Below are 15914 nucleotides of genomic sequence, written 5' to 3'. Positions count from 1 at the left end.
CAGTAGCAATCTGGAAATGACATGATGAATATGATTACACCAAACATCTGCCAGCGTATTCCAAAGCAGTGAGTTTATAGTTCATAAACATGTACTGAAAGGCCTGATTGCAGCATGTTGTTGTAATGATGATATTTTTCTGCTTGCTTTCACAGAATGGTATTGTCGCAAAAGACCTTACCAGATTAAAAATGCTCTTGTCAGAGATAGAGGTGAGTATCTCTGGTTGCAGGGCTGCAAACCTGTTGTGCTTTCCTGCCTCCTTTGTTCATGCCTTTTGGTGCTCGCTGGTTTTACAGACAATGGTTTAATGCTTGCAGGCGAGAGTCATAAAGATGACTAATGGCCTGATTCCAGTGCTAACTTAATTATTTTGTGCTCCCCTGCCTAGCTTGTAGCTGTTGTGGATTTATTAGTCATTTGTCTGTAATAAGTCCAGTGGTCCAACTGCTTGTATGGCTATGTTAGTAGTCCACATAATAATCTTTCTGTCCCCACCTCCACCCACCCTGCCCCATCTTTGTCTCTGTCAGGCTATAAATAGGGAGATGGCACCAGAATACACAGATGACCAGGAGGAAGGTGAGCAGATCTGTTGCATGCTTCCCTCAACTTGAAAAGAAGGAATGATGATGTGCTTTGTACCAAACATTCACACGTGTTGAAGCACAGTAGATATTATTTAGGCTTAGAAAGTATTTACTCAGCCAGTTGGCAGCTTGGCAGCACATCCTAAACCGGTTACAAGCTGGCTGAATCTCATGATGTTTTTGAAGGCTTTGGCTTAGTGTCATATTGACCACTTGGCTGTGTGTGTTTGCAGAGGTCCAAGATGGCTGGCAGTTCCGGCCTCCTCCCCGAGGAGTCACCAGCAGTGAGGAGTACACCCTCTGTAAAAGGTAATGCAGACTGGTTGGTAATTTTCACAAAGGTGTGAGTGATGAGGAATTCATCTCTCATCCAGAATATTGCTGAGAAAGACAGGCTTTTGATTGTAAAGTGACTAATAAAGCTTTTAGGAAGTCATTATGTTATTCATTTACCTCAAAGGCTATAAAAGTGTGATTCACGATGCCATTAATTAAGATTTTATCACACTTCACTTTTACAAATATTAGTGTACATCCTGGATATTTGTGCAGAAGGATGCCAACGAATCCGATGAGCCTTAAGGCCTTTGCACACTAAGTCCTTATTTTGCATTTTTTAAACCACATAAACCTTGCACACTGACTCCGATGCATTTTAATGTTCTAATTGTTGCTAGAAATCTCAATATAAGATGAAATGGAGTTGTTAGGCGAGGTGAGGTGAGGATGACTCTGTGGTCCTCTCACTTCTTTAAAGTTTTGGAGAGTTTTGCCCGCTAAAAAAGAAGCAACAGCATTATCCTGATCATTTCCAGGGCTATTTCAGGATGTCAGGTTTAGTTTGATGCGCTGGCAACACTGAAATCATACATTAAAAGTAAGACCATCAATTTCTGTAATCCATTTGATCCTGAACAATGGTTAGCGGTAGGTTTAGGTAGGGACACACACACACACACACACACACAGATGAATGCAGAAAATTGAACAACAATTCTGAACACTTGAAACACGAACGAAAGATTCAAAATAGGTGTGTAATGTAATTGACACACCATGTGGTTAAGTTTATTTTGAAACGTGTGATAATTTTTGATGAAAAGGCCCTTAGACCTGGTCTTGTGAGTTTGAGTTGTCTGCCAAAGCCCTTACAGTAGTATATGGCCCACTGCAGCACTGCAGTTAGACAGTTGTATTGGTCTGCTGCTATTTCAAGCTTGCATTTGCCTTTTATTGAATATTGTATATCCACAAGTCTGCTAGGGACTGCCGACATATCAGGAATTTTAAAACTTTTAGTTCGTGATTGTGTTGAATGCCGTTTCAAAGGATTTTTGGCCCTGATAAGACACCAATTGTTTGGATTAAAAAGACATGAATATAGTTCTGGCAGTGTGTGTATGTACATCATCAGATTGCTAATTTTGTCTGAATAATAGTTTCTATATTTACCGTAATATACAAGAAAGCAATGCAGCAAATTCCTCACACTGGGAATGCTGTAACTACCAAATGTTTGGTATTCTTGGTGATTTCATGACGTAACACAATGAGATGAAGTAATGATGATATTTTTGGTTGTTGTTGAGTAAATGATTGATGGACTGCTTGTCGCAGCACCAGTTCAGCACACATTTGGTCTTTACACTAGGTACTTGGAGCAGGGCCTGTGTCGGTATGGGGCCCAGTGTACATCAGCCCACTCTCAGGAGGAGCTGATGGAATGGCAGAAGCGCTATGCGTCACGCCTCATCCGGCTCAAACAGCAGCAGGAGAGCAAACACTTCACCGAGAACTACATGGAGACCCTGATAGAGAAGTGGATGAATTCCCTTTCCCCAGAGAAAGTGGTGAGTGCATGCAAGCTCAAAAGTGGATAAAAAAACAGACAAAATTTCATGCCAAAGTGAGAGTTAACCTCTTAGAAGAACCATCCAAACTCAAACTTGTGTTTGGTACTGTGCTGGAATTTTGTTAGAATCCACTCCGAGCCTTCATAACCCCCTCACCTTGTAAATCTAGAGGGGAGCAGTACCAACACACTTGTACAACCCAGCAAATAGCTTTTGTATGCACACACCAAACATCGACTAATCTAGCTGAGTTGTATATTTTAGATTTACCAGATTAGTTGTTCATGTGCTCATCTGTTAAGGTTACACTAAGATATACAACCTTTTGTTCATCCCTGTTTGCGTATCATCATTTTATAACTAAAAGTGACAGTTTACCCCCCAGTATCAAAAATACATATTTGTCCTCTTACCTGCAGTGCTATTTATCAGTTTAGATTATTTGATATGAGTGGCCAAGTGTTGGAGATAACGGCCGTAGAGTTGTCTGCCTTCTCTGAATATAATGGTACTAGATGTATTTTCTTGCAGCTTAGAGCACCACAAGCCGAGTGAAATCTAGTTCCATTATATTTGATAAAAGGCAGGAGGAGACACATTCATAAGCCTTTATAAAACAAATAAGTCACATAGCTGGCTCTCCACTGTTATGATACATACAGAATGTGATACAGGTGAACGTTATCAGAGGTTACATTCAGTTATATTATGTGCAGCAGTGAATAGTGGACGAGTTCTTGTAATAGATTTCTGAGTGCATCTTCAGTCTAACCATGTGTTTGTTTTTTCTAGCTAAGTGACTACTTAGAAGGAGTGAATGTAGAAACCAGCTCCAGCCTCTCTGTTACTGTCACCACCAAAAAGTCCTCCCACTCCTGGACCTTCTCCTTGTTGTGCAAGGTAGGATGAAATGTTGAATACTAGGGTACATATTGAGATGTTTTCTTTGTCTAACCAGATCACTAAAGGCAGTATTCTGTATTGCACACCTGCTGTTGCTAGTTGGTTGTAATCATATTTTGATCATGTGAATGTTCTGATTTTCTTTCCATCTCTGTCTCCTTGACTAGCCGGCTAGAAAGCTGTACCGCATCGCCCTGCTCTATGATGCCCACCGACCACACTTCTTCCTCACAGGGGTGTCAGCTGGGGAGCGGCTGCAGGCCCTCCCCAAAGGCTGCCAAGAGTGGACTCCGGGAGAGGAAACAGGAGGTACGTCCTGTTCAAAGTCGCTACAGATCCCAGACAGTGCTGTTTTTTTGTTTTTCTTTGGTGTTAAGTGATGTATTGGCCCTATCTTGCACTGGTCTAAAGTTTTAACTGAAAATGTCTGACATTCACAGGCAAGTGAATATTTCAATTTGTGTTGTCTTTTTGTTTCCTTTCATCTTTCCCTCAATGTTTAAGTTACGTCTCTCTTTCGTTTTGTCCGTACAAGATTGCAAGTTTAAATGCATTTAACCTAAACTTTTCTGTTCTGACAGTGGCAGCAGACAACGGCCTTGACCACTGTATCTACAAGGTGGCAGTGGGCTTCAGCACAGAAATCTTTGGTACCTTCCGACAGACCGTTGTTTTTGACTTCGGCTCAGAACCTGTGCTGATGCAACGGATCATGGTGGATGCTGCCTCCATTGAAGGTATGCTAAGAGCAAGATGGTCATCCAGAGGGCTTTGAAAGGTTGTGTCAGTGTATATAAAACGATTTTAGGGAGTGACTGTTGTGACACGACTGTTTTAACTTAAAAACATAATCTATTCAGACATCCACTGCACAGTATATCAAACACAGTGTCACATCAGTGTCAAGTTGTAGATTATTTAATCATGTTTGGACATGAAGTATGTAAAGGTAGTTTTGTCTTGGATGCACACGCAGTGAACTCAAATGTTCGCCTTATGGACAATAAACTCTATTTATCTACCCTTGTTTTCAGACCTGGAACACCTGATGGCAGCCAGGCAGCAACTCTTGATCACTGCAAAGCGCTGGGACTCATCCTGTAAGACCATCGTAGAGTTCTCTCCCAATGAAACGATGGCAGATTTGGAGCGCAGCCTCCTCGCCCGCTATCAGATCCCTCTGTCGGCCGACCAGCTCTTCACCCAGTCAGTCCTGGACAAGACTCTGACCAAAGACAACTACCAGGCCCGACTGCATGACCTGCTCTACATAGAAGAGATTGCACAATATAAGGAAGTTAGCAAGTGAGTATACATGTTTTCATGGTTTCTTCTTTTTGGAATAGCAAAACAGATTTTCCATAACTGTGCCTCATAAAGCCTGAACAACACTCATTGATATTTGAGAAATTAAAAACATATACTAACAACATATAAAGAAAATATTAGCATGAAATGTAACTAGATATGATCTTGTATAGTGATGTCAATGCTTTATGGCAAAAAATGATTGGTTTGTAATGTCTTTGGTTGAGGAAGCACGTGGAATTTTCAAATCTACTGTGATTGTGCTGCGCCTCAAGAAGAAACTAAATGTACAATCACATCTGATATGTGCATATCTGCATATGTCTTATATTACAGCTAATTTAAAATTTAAAATTTTTGAGGCGCTGACAGCAAGAACTAATGCAAACTACTGACATTTTGGAGCTTTGAGTTGAAACTACTGCAAAAGAATATTCCATGAAATATAGCTTGGAAATTTTAAGTGCATAAAAAAAATAAAAATGTATATATTTGTTTAAATTAAATTAATTATAGCTTGACCAAATGTTGTGCTTGTTTTACCTTACTTGACACCACAATAGTGTAATGTATTAATTTGTTTTATTTATTGATTGCTTATTTGTAATCTGACCACTCAGAATACATAGTCATTGTTACAGTACATATACCTCTATGGACCTTGTCTGAGGCTGAGCGGTGTAAATATTTAGTGTTAGGAGATGTCGACCTACCACAAGGTGTCAGACTTGACCTTCTTTGTGAATTTGGGAGTATGAGAGAGAGAGAGAGTGTGCATCTCACACACAGCTTGACTCACAGTTACATTGCCATCTTATTAACGTGTCTAAGGCAGTCTTTGGAGGTGGATGAGGAAAATAGTGTTTTCTTCTTCTAGAATGGACACAACTTTTTTGTTTCAATTCCTTACCTGCTACTCCACTGGTTTAACTAAGTGATGCAGGCGAAAGCACAGTAAATGCTTAATCCCACATTCGGTGATACTAGTGTAGTGAAGCCTCCCCCACCACTTTAAATGTCTCAGCTTAAATATTAGTTTGATCTTGTCTAATGACTCACCGTGTCATTTGACTTGGTAAGGAATGGAATCAACCTGCAGTCGAAAATCTCTGCCGCATTTCCAATGTGCATATGGATGATCTCTCTGTCTATTAAACCATCCATGTTCTGGCAGGTTCTATTGCTTTTCAGGGCTTACTGAGCTAAGCACGGATTCCCTCCATGGGATCTGCACCATAGAGGGGCTCCTACAGTTGTTACATGTTAACTGCAGTTGCTTCATGTCACAGTATGCGACATTTAAAACATCAATTTAGCAGCAAACCACTATTTGCCATGTAAAGATATAGTGGCATAGTGGTGTCCTCAGTAGAGAATAAAGTCATGCTATCTCTATGTGTGTTGTAATCCAAGCTTCTCTGTTCTTTGTTGTGGTAGACAGTCTGGCCACGCATGCATATTAGTGCACTGGAGTATCCCACTGGCTAACTAAATGTGGCCACTCTGCACTGAGCTCATATGATGGTTACTGCTGATAAGTGTCCCAACCCATGGTAGTGGGACGCCCTCTAGTTTCCCCCTGGTTAACACATTACCTCTGTCTGCACTGCTACTGTTATTAGCTCCATAAATTCATGGAGTTAGCATCGTTACCTAATAGGTGCCGCATTGTCGCATACAGTTTTTTTTATTGCAACCCATAACTTCAAAATGTCTCTATTAGGGCATCCCTCTGAATTCTCTCACACCAGATTTATTTCTTGTTTGATAAATGTATCAGGAGGTCATGAATATGGAGTGAGTCATGGAGAACCCAGACTGTCTTGCTGTCTGTTTTTGTCTGAATGTTTCCCGCTTTGAGAGAATAGCCAGAACGGCAATGCAAAACCAAAACAAGAGACCCCAAGAGTCCCTTTGGTCGTGAAACTCCATTGGTTTGCAAATACAGAATGTGTTAACTTATCTGCATATGTCAATCATCCATCAGACTTCATCACCAATATTGCGTCCTATTTCATCACTTGAAATCCAGCAGAGACCAGAGAGGCAATTTAATACAGTCTGGAACCAAAAGGACCCAAAAGTGCTTAAATCTTCCACTCAGTGTGTGCATGGATGAGCTTTGTGCAAATGTTTTTTTTTTTCTTCTTCTTCTTCGAAGGACTGACATCAAAAAAGACATATTTTAGGTTTCCCACTGACAAGGTTTTATTTCAGTGACCTTACATTTTGAAGTTTTTGTAAGGCTTTTACAAAACGACAGTGATTTATTGTGTTTTAAACTTTCTGTCTCTGTCAAACTCTGTCTTTGTATTCTCAGTGGCAAATGCACCAACCTGCCAACAAGTGATGCCCAGCTTCAAAGTATTTTTCTCACTATCACCAACCCACACTGACCATAAGTGTATAGCTAATGTTTAACATGTGTGCTGCCAGCATCAGTGAATGTATGCAGGTCATTATGGTGCTACTGTGGTGGAATCAAAGCTCACAGAATGCTCAAATGCCTGAGGCATGCATGTATGATGCACTTGGAAATGTGGTCCGACTAAGAGATCTCAGCTAGCATACATTTTCAGTGGGTGTGTCTAGTGTTGGTATGGAGCTAGTATCATTCATGACTAATCACATTGACTCCACTTGTCCATTTGAAAGCAAGACTTAAACCACTTTGATGCACTGACCAGCTCCTCTTGAGAGAAAATGTATAATAGAGTGTGAATATTTAGCAACCTAAGTATGAATATGTGGCAAAAGGCTGAACTGCCGGAGAACAGAATAGTTTCGGTGTTTAAATGTCTGCAGTGTGCCTCACTCACAGAAGAACATATAATGATATTGCTATTAGTTCGTTAAGAATCTACCACAAATATTATAGTGTTTGTTAAAGGCATGGGAGCATATAAAAATTTCATGTCACAATTATTTTGGTCAAAATGATTCAGAATATTATCCCGATAATCTTCAAAATATGCTTTAATATTATTGGAGTTTGCGGAGTTTGCATGTTCTCCCCGTGTCAGTGTGGGTTTTCGATGGGTACTCCAGCTTTCTCCCACAGTCCAAAGACATGCAGGTTAACTGGTGACTCTAAATTAGTCATAGGTGTGAATGTGAGTGTGAATGGTTGTCTGTCTTTATGTGTCAGCCCTGTGATAGTCTGGCAGCCTGTCCAGGGTGTACCCCACCTTTCACCCAGTGTCAGCTGGGATCGGCTCCAGCCCCCTCAACCTTTAACAAGATGAGCACTTACGGAAAATGACTGAATGATTGATTGACTTATTGGAAGTGGCTTTTATACTATTGGAAATGGTATATCTTTCAGTATGAAATGTGCTGGCACTTGATAAAGATCTTTTGCATTTTTTGAGGTTGGTTCACATGCAGCCTGTTTTTGCAGAGTCGCTTTTATTGTTGGTTACCCAGCAGTCTCTTGGGTGCTGCTAGACACAATATTCATGATTATCCCCATAATGGAAATTCACTATGACCAACTTACTGTGTTATGCAGTCTGTGATAAAATCATATATCCTCCTATCCCTAGTTTGCTATAATTTTTAATATTGATTCATAAACTCAAGCCAGAGAACTGACACAGCAAAATGTCCATGTTTGTCCCCCCAGGTTCAACATCAAAGTGAATCTCCAGCTCGTCACCAGCTTCATGCTGACAGGCATTTCTGTTGGAGCCAAGTATGCCCAGAATGGACAGCTCTTTGCACGGTTCAAACTCACTGAAACACTTTCTGAGGTAACTGGATTGGTTGAGTTGACAGTTGCAATCAGCTTGCAATAAACCACATTGGTTTCTGCCTTCTCACTATTAACTACTCATTGGTGGCACTTGGAGCCCAAAGGTGTCAGCCAGCGAGCTCTCCTGAACAGTACTTTTTTTTCTCACTTTAGGACACATTGGCTGGACGGCTAGTGATGACCAAGGTAAATTCAGTCCTGCTGCTGCCATTGGGCCGTGAGGGGGTTAGCAGCCAGCCGCCCCCTGGGGTCAAAGAGCGTGTTTACGAGGCTGTGATCGAGGAGAAGACCAAGGACTACATCTTCCTAAGGATCTGCAAGGACTGCTGTGAGGAGCTGGGGCTGCTGCCTGACAGAGAACTACAGGTATGTTCTGCACCGAGGGACAAGTAGACACTTCTGTACTGAAGCATAAGGTGTCCTTGTCTTGCTGTCACCACCAGATATCAGATAAGAGCGGTGGATTGACAGCAGTGGAAAGGGCAGGTGAATTATCTCTTAACATATGCATTATTTTACACCCCAAGAGATTTTAGTTAGCATCCATCTAACGATTCTTTCTAGCCCGATATTTTGACCTTGAAAAACTTTTAGGTTTAAAGGTTCACGTATTGATTAGCATTTTAACAAAAAGTTAAAAGGATAGAGAAGGGCCATCTTTTCAGGCATCTATGCAAGCATTGACTGTTGTGTTTTGTCTCAGGCTCTGTGGTTTAGAGAAATTTCCCTTTATTGAACGTCTCTACCTTTGGCTGCCTCAGCTTGATATTTCTCTCCCCTCTAGCCCAAACGTCAGCAGATGAAGCAAGACGTTGTGTTAACAGTTATCAAAACAACCCTCATCCTATCACTGTGGGAGCATAATCTGCTTATTCTTCTGCATACGCTTCTCCTGCCTGCTTACGTGCTACAATTTCATTTCCCTATCTCCACTGTGGGCTCTTAAAATATTTCACACAGCCTTGATGTTTCATGCACTTCTTGCTCTCTCATATCTCAGACTCTCCCGTTCTTGTATTCGTTGTTTATTTCACTTTCCTGCTTTGTCTCTCCTCCCCACTTTCCTCCTTACTGTGTTCGTGCTTGTTATCTCGTTTATTTCTTCTCTCTCCTTCTGATTTTCACACTTCTATCCTAAAGGCATTGGATACTTTATAGTATACCTGCTCGGAGCCTGTCTTTTATGATGACGAGGCCCGCCAGCAGTGGAAACGAAATCTTAGTGATTACATAAAACTGGCTTAAAGGAAGGGATTAAATAGAAATGTAAATGGACCAAGGCTCCCCAAGACATCACGGTAAAAATACAGTTAAGTCGTGCCAAGGCCTGTGTTAACTAAACATGATGCAGCATTGTGCAACAGACACTTAGGTGGGGGTGTTGCAGGTGTTACTGTCCTGCCCAGTCTCCCAGTCCTCCTCACAAGGAAGAATCTTGATCAGGGGTTGTACAAGGTGCTTGAGGTGGACTCAAAAATTTAGGTTATGGAATACCTTGAACATTTTTTTTTTACTTGGCCAAGAAGGTACCTGAATAAAAATCAGTCGAGAACAGAACGCTAGATTATTTCATAAAAACGTATTAGGAAAATGTTTCAGACTATGAAGCCAAGAATGGCAGTGCTTGTAATTATTTTGTAGTGCTGTATGAGATTGGAGTGCCAACAGGTCGGTTATGCAGCTATATAGTTGGCACCAGGATGTTTTGCTTGTGAGCTGTAATTCGGTAGTATATAAGCAGCTAGCTCCGCTTGTTTTTCACTGAACCCAAGCAGAGCAAGCGTCTGCCAGCCGCTGGACTTTACAGGTGTTGATCCCTCCAGGACTCCACTCAGGTCTGGGCTGTCTAAAGAGGGTTTATAGTTTGATTGCTGTTTGACAGGCAGATATGAGTCTCCGTTATCTGTCAGTGCAGCGATGCTGTAAGTAAACAGTCTCTGACAGAGCTGAAAGTCAGGTTTTAATCACAGACTCTGTGAGAGGACATGAGTTTAAAACCTCCAGACTAACATGCCGCAGATTTAAAAAGAATTCGGGCTGTTATGAAGTGATAGTTCTGGTTCTTAACAGTGAGATCGATAAGTCAAAGTCGACAGTGAACTTGGGTACAAAATTTGTATAGTTGTCTCAAATGAGTTATTTATGGTCTCAGCGTTTGAAATTTTGAGCTTTTTAAATGATGATCAGTAAGTGTGTGCTTGTAAATCATCCTTCACAACTGTCATAAACTCGGCTTGAGAAATGCAGGTCTGTTAATGTGTAGAAGTTATTTGTGGTTGTAGAAAAAAGTATTTCAAAATGAAATGTGCACAAATCATATCAATAAGGAGGATTCAGAAACACTTGAGTGCTTTTGAATTCATGAGTTACAGCTGAAACAAAGAGTTGTGTAATCATTGCACCGTGCTCTGCTCTTTGTATTTTCCTGCTTTTTTGTCATTTGCCAATCACATGAATTATAATAACCAGTTAATTAATAATAACTTCATTCTAGGCCCTGGTAGCTTCTGTTTGCTCCATTTGTGAATTCTCTTGCAAAAGATGGTTGTAGAGTAAAAATCTCATCCTTGAAATTGGAATGAGTGCTTGAAAAAGCACTTGGATGTCCTTGACTTTGACTTGCTCCAGTCAGTACGAACCCTGTTGACACCACCGTGATTCACTTTGTGGACCTAGTTTTGGCAGAATGTGGTGATTATTTTGGGATGTTTAGGATTTGCGGCAGCACTTTGATTTGTGTGATGCTGACATTAGTGCACATGTACATATGTATTTTTAACTCATGTCTACACAATTAGATTTTCTATAGGTGGGCTTCAATCAGGGTCCAGAGAGATCTAATGAAAGTAGTTAAAAGTGGGATGGATTAAATCTTGTACTCGTACTTATTAGTATTTTAAATCTGTTTACAACCCTAGCAAAATAGATTTTGTTTCAAGGAGATTGTGTTGGATGGAATTACTTTGTATAGTGTTTAACATAGTATCCGTCCGTGGGTATGCTGCATTGATTGCTTAGTTAACTTTGGGTATTGCCTCTCTGTTAGGTGGAGCTCCAGTTCCAGCTGAACAGACTGCCACTCTGTGAGATGCACTATGCCCTGGATCGCATCAAAGATAACACCATCCTTTTCCCCGACATCGGCCTTGTCCCCACCATCCCCTGGAGCCCCAACAGGTATGTATTCCACCAAGTACACGGGCACGCTGATTAAGAGCTGATTCAGAAATTAGTTTTACATTGATGGCAGCCATCAATATTTGATTCTCATTATGGTTTTCACCTCCTTCGGGCATGTTGTCTCACTGCACTGATTCAGTGGGAACTCTGGGATATATTATTACGTCTGAAGGTTTGGGGGGGGGGGGGGGGGGGGGGGTGTAAAATACAAAATAAGTCAAGGAAAATGAAATAAACTCACTTTACACACATAGCAGACTGTTTCATGTTGCTGAGAGGAAGAGGGAACCTTCTTTCATATTGCAGATAAGCGCTGTAGACATGAGTAAATATCTGCCAATCAACAACTTGCATTTTTATTAACCGTGAGGGAAGATGTTTGCACACGGCATGTACACACATTCATGCATAGTTAATACTGCTAATCCTTAACACAGTTATAATACCAGAAATACCTGCACGTCACATTAGCTTGACAAATACCCTGACAGAGGGGACACCACATCAGTTTGAGAGCTGACCGAATATCCCTCGCCTTGCTGACTTGGCGGCCACTCTGAAACACTGGCAGCTCCTTGCAGCTTTAGATATCTCCCTCTGTGGCAGGACAGGTGAGGGGAGCGAGGCAGTAATCTTTATTGACTGGAGCCAAATGTAATCCCCTGTGATTTTCAAGGCTGCTGCTTCATCTTGTCTCCAGAAAATGATTGGTGTAGACTTTTGTTTTAACTGGAGTTTGGATAAGTGAGGGTGTTTGATTAAATGTGGGCCAAGGAGTGAATTTACCTGAAGTTTAAGTGCACAGTTTTTGCAGTTTTTTTCATGGTGGTTGTTTGAATTTTAACAAAAGTGATCAGGAAGATACACCCCAAGTGGTGGTGCTGTATAGCTGTACGACTTCATATTAACACACCCTTGGGCACTTCAACCACTAAGTGAATAAAAGCATTGCATCTTGGGTTGTGATTTGAGGCTGCACTGTAGCAGTATGCAACGTTAACATCTTAATGTCTTAATGTCTTAGTCATTTTATAACTGATGGGAATGTGGCACATGGTCACACCTTAACTTTTGATTTGTTTTCTAGACATCAGTGAGTGACCGTACTGTCTAGTCCTCTCCACATCTGTGGCCTTAGTAGTTGATGATGTTTAGACCTAAGCAGTGTGAAAATTACTGATGCCATATTTATACTGACAGTCCTTGGTTGTGACTGTAGGCTTCACATTTTCACAGTTTAAAAGAAAAAAGATAACTTCTCTTTCCAAACCATGTTTAATGGTCATTTTGTGCTTAGTTAAAAGATTATCTTAGACCTTTCGTATAAAAAAAAGTGATGGCAAAATGGGCATCAAATGGCCATTTTTTAATTATACCCCCGTGCCTCATTTAAATGAAATTCTGAGATTGGCAAGTGTATTATGGCTTCACAGAAATTATTTTTTTCTTATTCATGTAACTTTCAGAGTAGCAAAATGCATAATTAGGCTCACAGTTGCAAGTATCAATCACACTTTATTCACTTTTTGAATTAATCTTATTAATCTCTTTTTGCATTCACCTTAATTTGCCAGATGTGATTGCATTACGTTAATAGATGAGCTGCTACACCTCTCAGTCTAGTCAGTAATGGAGAATTAAGCTGTTGTAATCAGTCATGTTAAAGGGGCTCTGTGCAAAATTCAGAGCATTTGAGTTGTATGGACACAGCTCTTAGCAGGGAGGTGGCTTAGCCGGTGGCTAGCAGCTAACAGCGCTTCAATAGCAGCTCTGAACAACATTAACAGTGTTGACGGGGCTTACCACAACAAACCACAGAGAAGCTTAAATTACAACACGCACAGAGGGAGCATGACTTCTCTCTCTGGGCGCTATTACTCCACTATATCTTTACGTAACAAACAGTGGTTTGCTGCTATATTACTGCTCTGAATGTCACATACAGAACCTTTAAGGTAGGGTGGAACTCAAACAAAATAGTACTTTAGCTGTAAATGATACATTATCAAATGATAAACACTTGGGTGTTGAATTCTCCACCAGAACTATCAGGTTGTAATATTGTCTCAGCTTTACGATTTTGCTCACTTAGTTTGGATGCAAGAACACAGTATATTGTATATCTTGAGTACAGAAAAGTTTTATTTGATTCCTTTACTCTTGAATACATTTGTGGAGAAAGTATAGTTGGCATAAAAAAGTTTTTTCATCACTCATCAACAGTACCCCTTGATTTCATCCATCCAACTCTTATATAAAACACATACACACTGACACACACACACACACACAAACACACACTCTCTTGAACACTGAGATCTCTCTCTCAGCCCCCCAACTATGTCTCAGTTGGAGCTCAATCAATTGGTGTTGGTGGATTCACAGCTTTAGAGGATGCAGTGTTCGTAATGAGGACAGTGATGCTAGGAGACACGCACACACACACGCACACATATACGTTACATGCACGATACCTCACACTTTCATGAGTATTTGTGAAATCACATATGTGCATCTCTCTCCTCTACCTATCTGTATTCAACACACATACACCCACCCCTGTGTGTTAGTTCATATGGACTGCTCCTCTTCACAGTGTTTTTCATCTGTTTGGTGCTGCCACTTTTTATGGTGGGAAGGTGCCTGTTGCACATTTTTGGGAAATGCGTTGGCATCTTTTCTGTTTTTTCTCTGCCATGGATTTTTGTAAATAAAAACAAAAGTTGAAATTTCTTAAATGTTTTTTCTGGAGTCTGAGATGTGTACGTTGCCTATATTTATGGGTTTCTGACTAAAGCAGAATGAACATGCTCAGGGACTGACTGAGTAGTATTACTTTTGTTCCAACTTCTTCACTACTTTCCCACTTTCTACCCATGTGGTTTCCCTCTCTCTGTAGCCTCTATGCTTTTCTTTCCTGCGCTCCCTTCTCCCCCCCATAACACATCTTTGCTTTTTCCCTCATTCCATTTCTGTCCGCCTACATCTTATTTGCAGACACCCCATCCACCACACATTCTCCCTGGTGACACAATCGTAGTTGTCATTTTGAGTCCGTATGTATGCATACATACATTTCCTTTCATTCTGCCCAAGAATTTTTCTTTCTCATTTTATCTGTGTCCCACTGAGGTTAATTAGGTTAACAGAATGTTTTAATTTGTCTCTTATGTTGTTTAAAGCGACCACTTGGTTATTAGGCAGTATTTTATTGAAAGACTTGAAAATGGCTACATTCAGACAAAAAAACTAGTTCTAAAAGTTCAGTAAAAGTTGATCTAATGTATCCTCTAATGATTTCCCTGTCCTCTTCCTGCCCTCAGGCAGTGGGACGAGCAGCTGGATCCCCGTCTGAATGCCAAGCAGAAAGAGGCCATCCTGGCCATCACCACACCCCTCACTGTTCCCCTGCCCCCAATCCTCATCATTGGGCCCTACGGCACCGGCAAGACCTTCACCCTGGCACAGGCTGTCAAGCACATCCTCCGCCAGGACCACAGCAGGTTTGTTTTCTTGTTTTTTTTCTCAACATCTGTTGACAATTTTTGACCTATGTTGACAACTAGTAGTAAATGTGCAACTGTTTAAAACATGTAAAATCTCATTTCATCGTGGAGATGTGCACAGTGTATTGATTCGCTTATAATAATATGTTCCAAATCCTAGACAGCATTAGACTCACAAGTCAGTCTTTAGATGCTTTGCTTAACTAAAGACTGATGTCTTTCTCCCTGATTTTGTGTTTAGATGGGCGGATACAATTTCAGAGTTTAAAAAAAACTCCCTACGTTGCAGAACCAATAGTAAATCTGCAGGGCGGTCCTTCAGCTGTTCGCTGAACTCTTGAGCTTGTAAACAGAGTCCCACTAGAAACACGTGTAGCGGTACAAAATGGCTCAGCCGTGCTCGCAGAAAACGCCATCAAAGTTAGTGGATGTTTGTCGCGTTTACGGCGACACATTCTCGCCAACTAAAAGAAACAAACATAATCTTTTACAAGGCCATGACTCATCTGTCCGACCGGACTATAGAGGGAATCGCCTTGTTGTTTACAAATACTCCCGGGTAGAAAACCAGCAGAGCTTTTAGCTATATATATATAGCCTATATATCACATTTTTCACATCACTGTACCACCGTTTGGACTAATCTGATGTTTGTAAAGTCTATAAACACAATGATTGAACAAACATTACTATTTCTGTGTGCACGTTTAACTGGGCTAACCGTTAGCTGTTAGCCCTGTTAGCCGTTAGCAGTGTCTGTAATAGGTAATAACTTATTAAACGGTCCGTGAAAAAAATATCTTTTCCAGCGATGTCTTAG

At 40.9% G+C, this 15914-nt stretch overlaps 1 protein-coding gene across 1 annotated transcript in view; it reads left to right on the top strand.

The window, feature by feature from the left end:
* helz (helicase with zinc finger) overlaps window positions 1-15914 on the top strand; it is a 63257-nt gene that overhangs the window by 13811 nt on the left and 33532 nt on the right. The window contains exons 5-16 of the mRNA XM_033623549.2: window positions 156-212; window positions 534-582; window positions 824-899; window positions 2242-2440; window positions 3236-3343; window positions 3514-3655; window positions 3928-4083; window positions 4381-4651; window positions 8280-8406; window positions 8562-8774; window positions 11455-11585; window positions 14912-15091. Coding sequence (XP_033479440.2) covers window positions 156-212; window positions 534-582; window positions 824-899; window positions 2242-2440; window positions 3236-3343; window positions 3514-3655; window positions 3928-4083; window positions 4381-4651; window positions 8280-8406; window positions 8562-8774; window positions 11455-11585; window positions 14912-15091 — 1709 coding nt within the window. The remainder of the gene's footprint in view (window positions 1-155; window positions 213-533; window positions 583-823; window positions 900-2241; window positions 2441-3235; window positions 3344-3513; window positions 3656-3927; window positions 4084-4380; window positions 4652-8279; window positions 8407-8561; window positions 8775-11454; window positions 11586-14911; window positions 15092-15914) is intronic.

The sequence above is a fragment of the Epinephelus lanceolatus genome, chromosome 3 (genome assembly GCF_041903045.1).
Source record: "Epinephelus lanceolatus isolate andai-2023 chromosome 3, ASM4190304v1, whole genome shotgun sequence".
Taxonomy (NCBI): Eukaryota; Metazoa; Chordata; class Actinopteri; order Perciformes; family Serranidae; genus Epinephelus; species Epinephelus lanceolatus.
The sequence above is the reverse complement of the archived record's forward strand: the minus strand, read 5'-3'. Positions and strand labels throughout refer to the sequence as shown.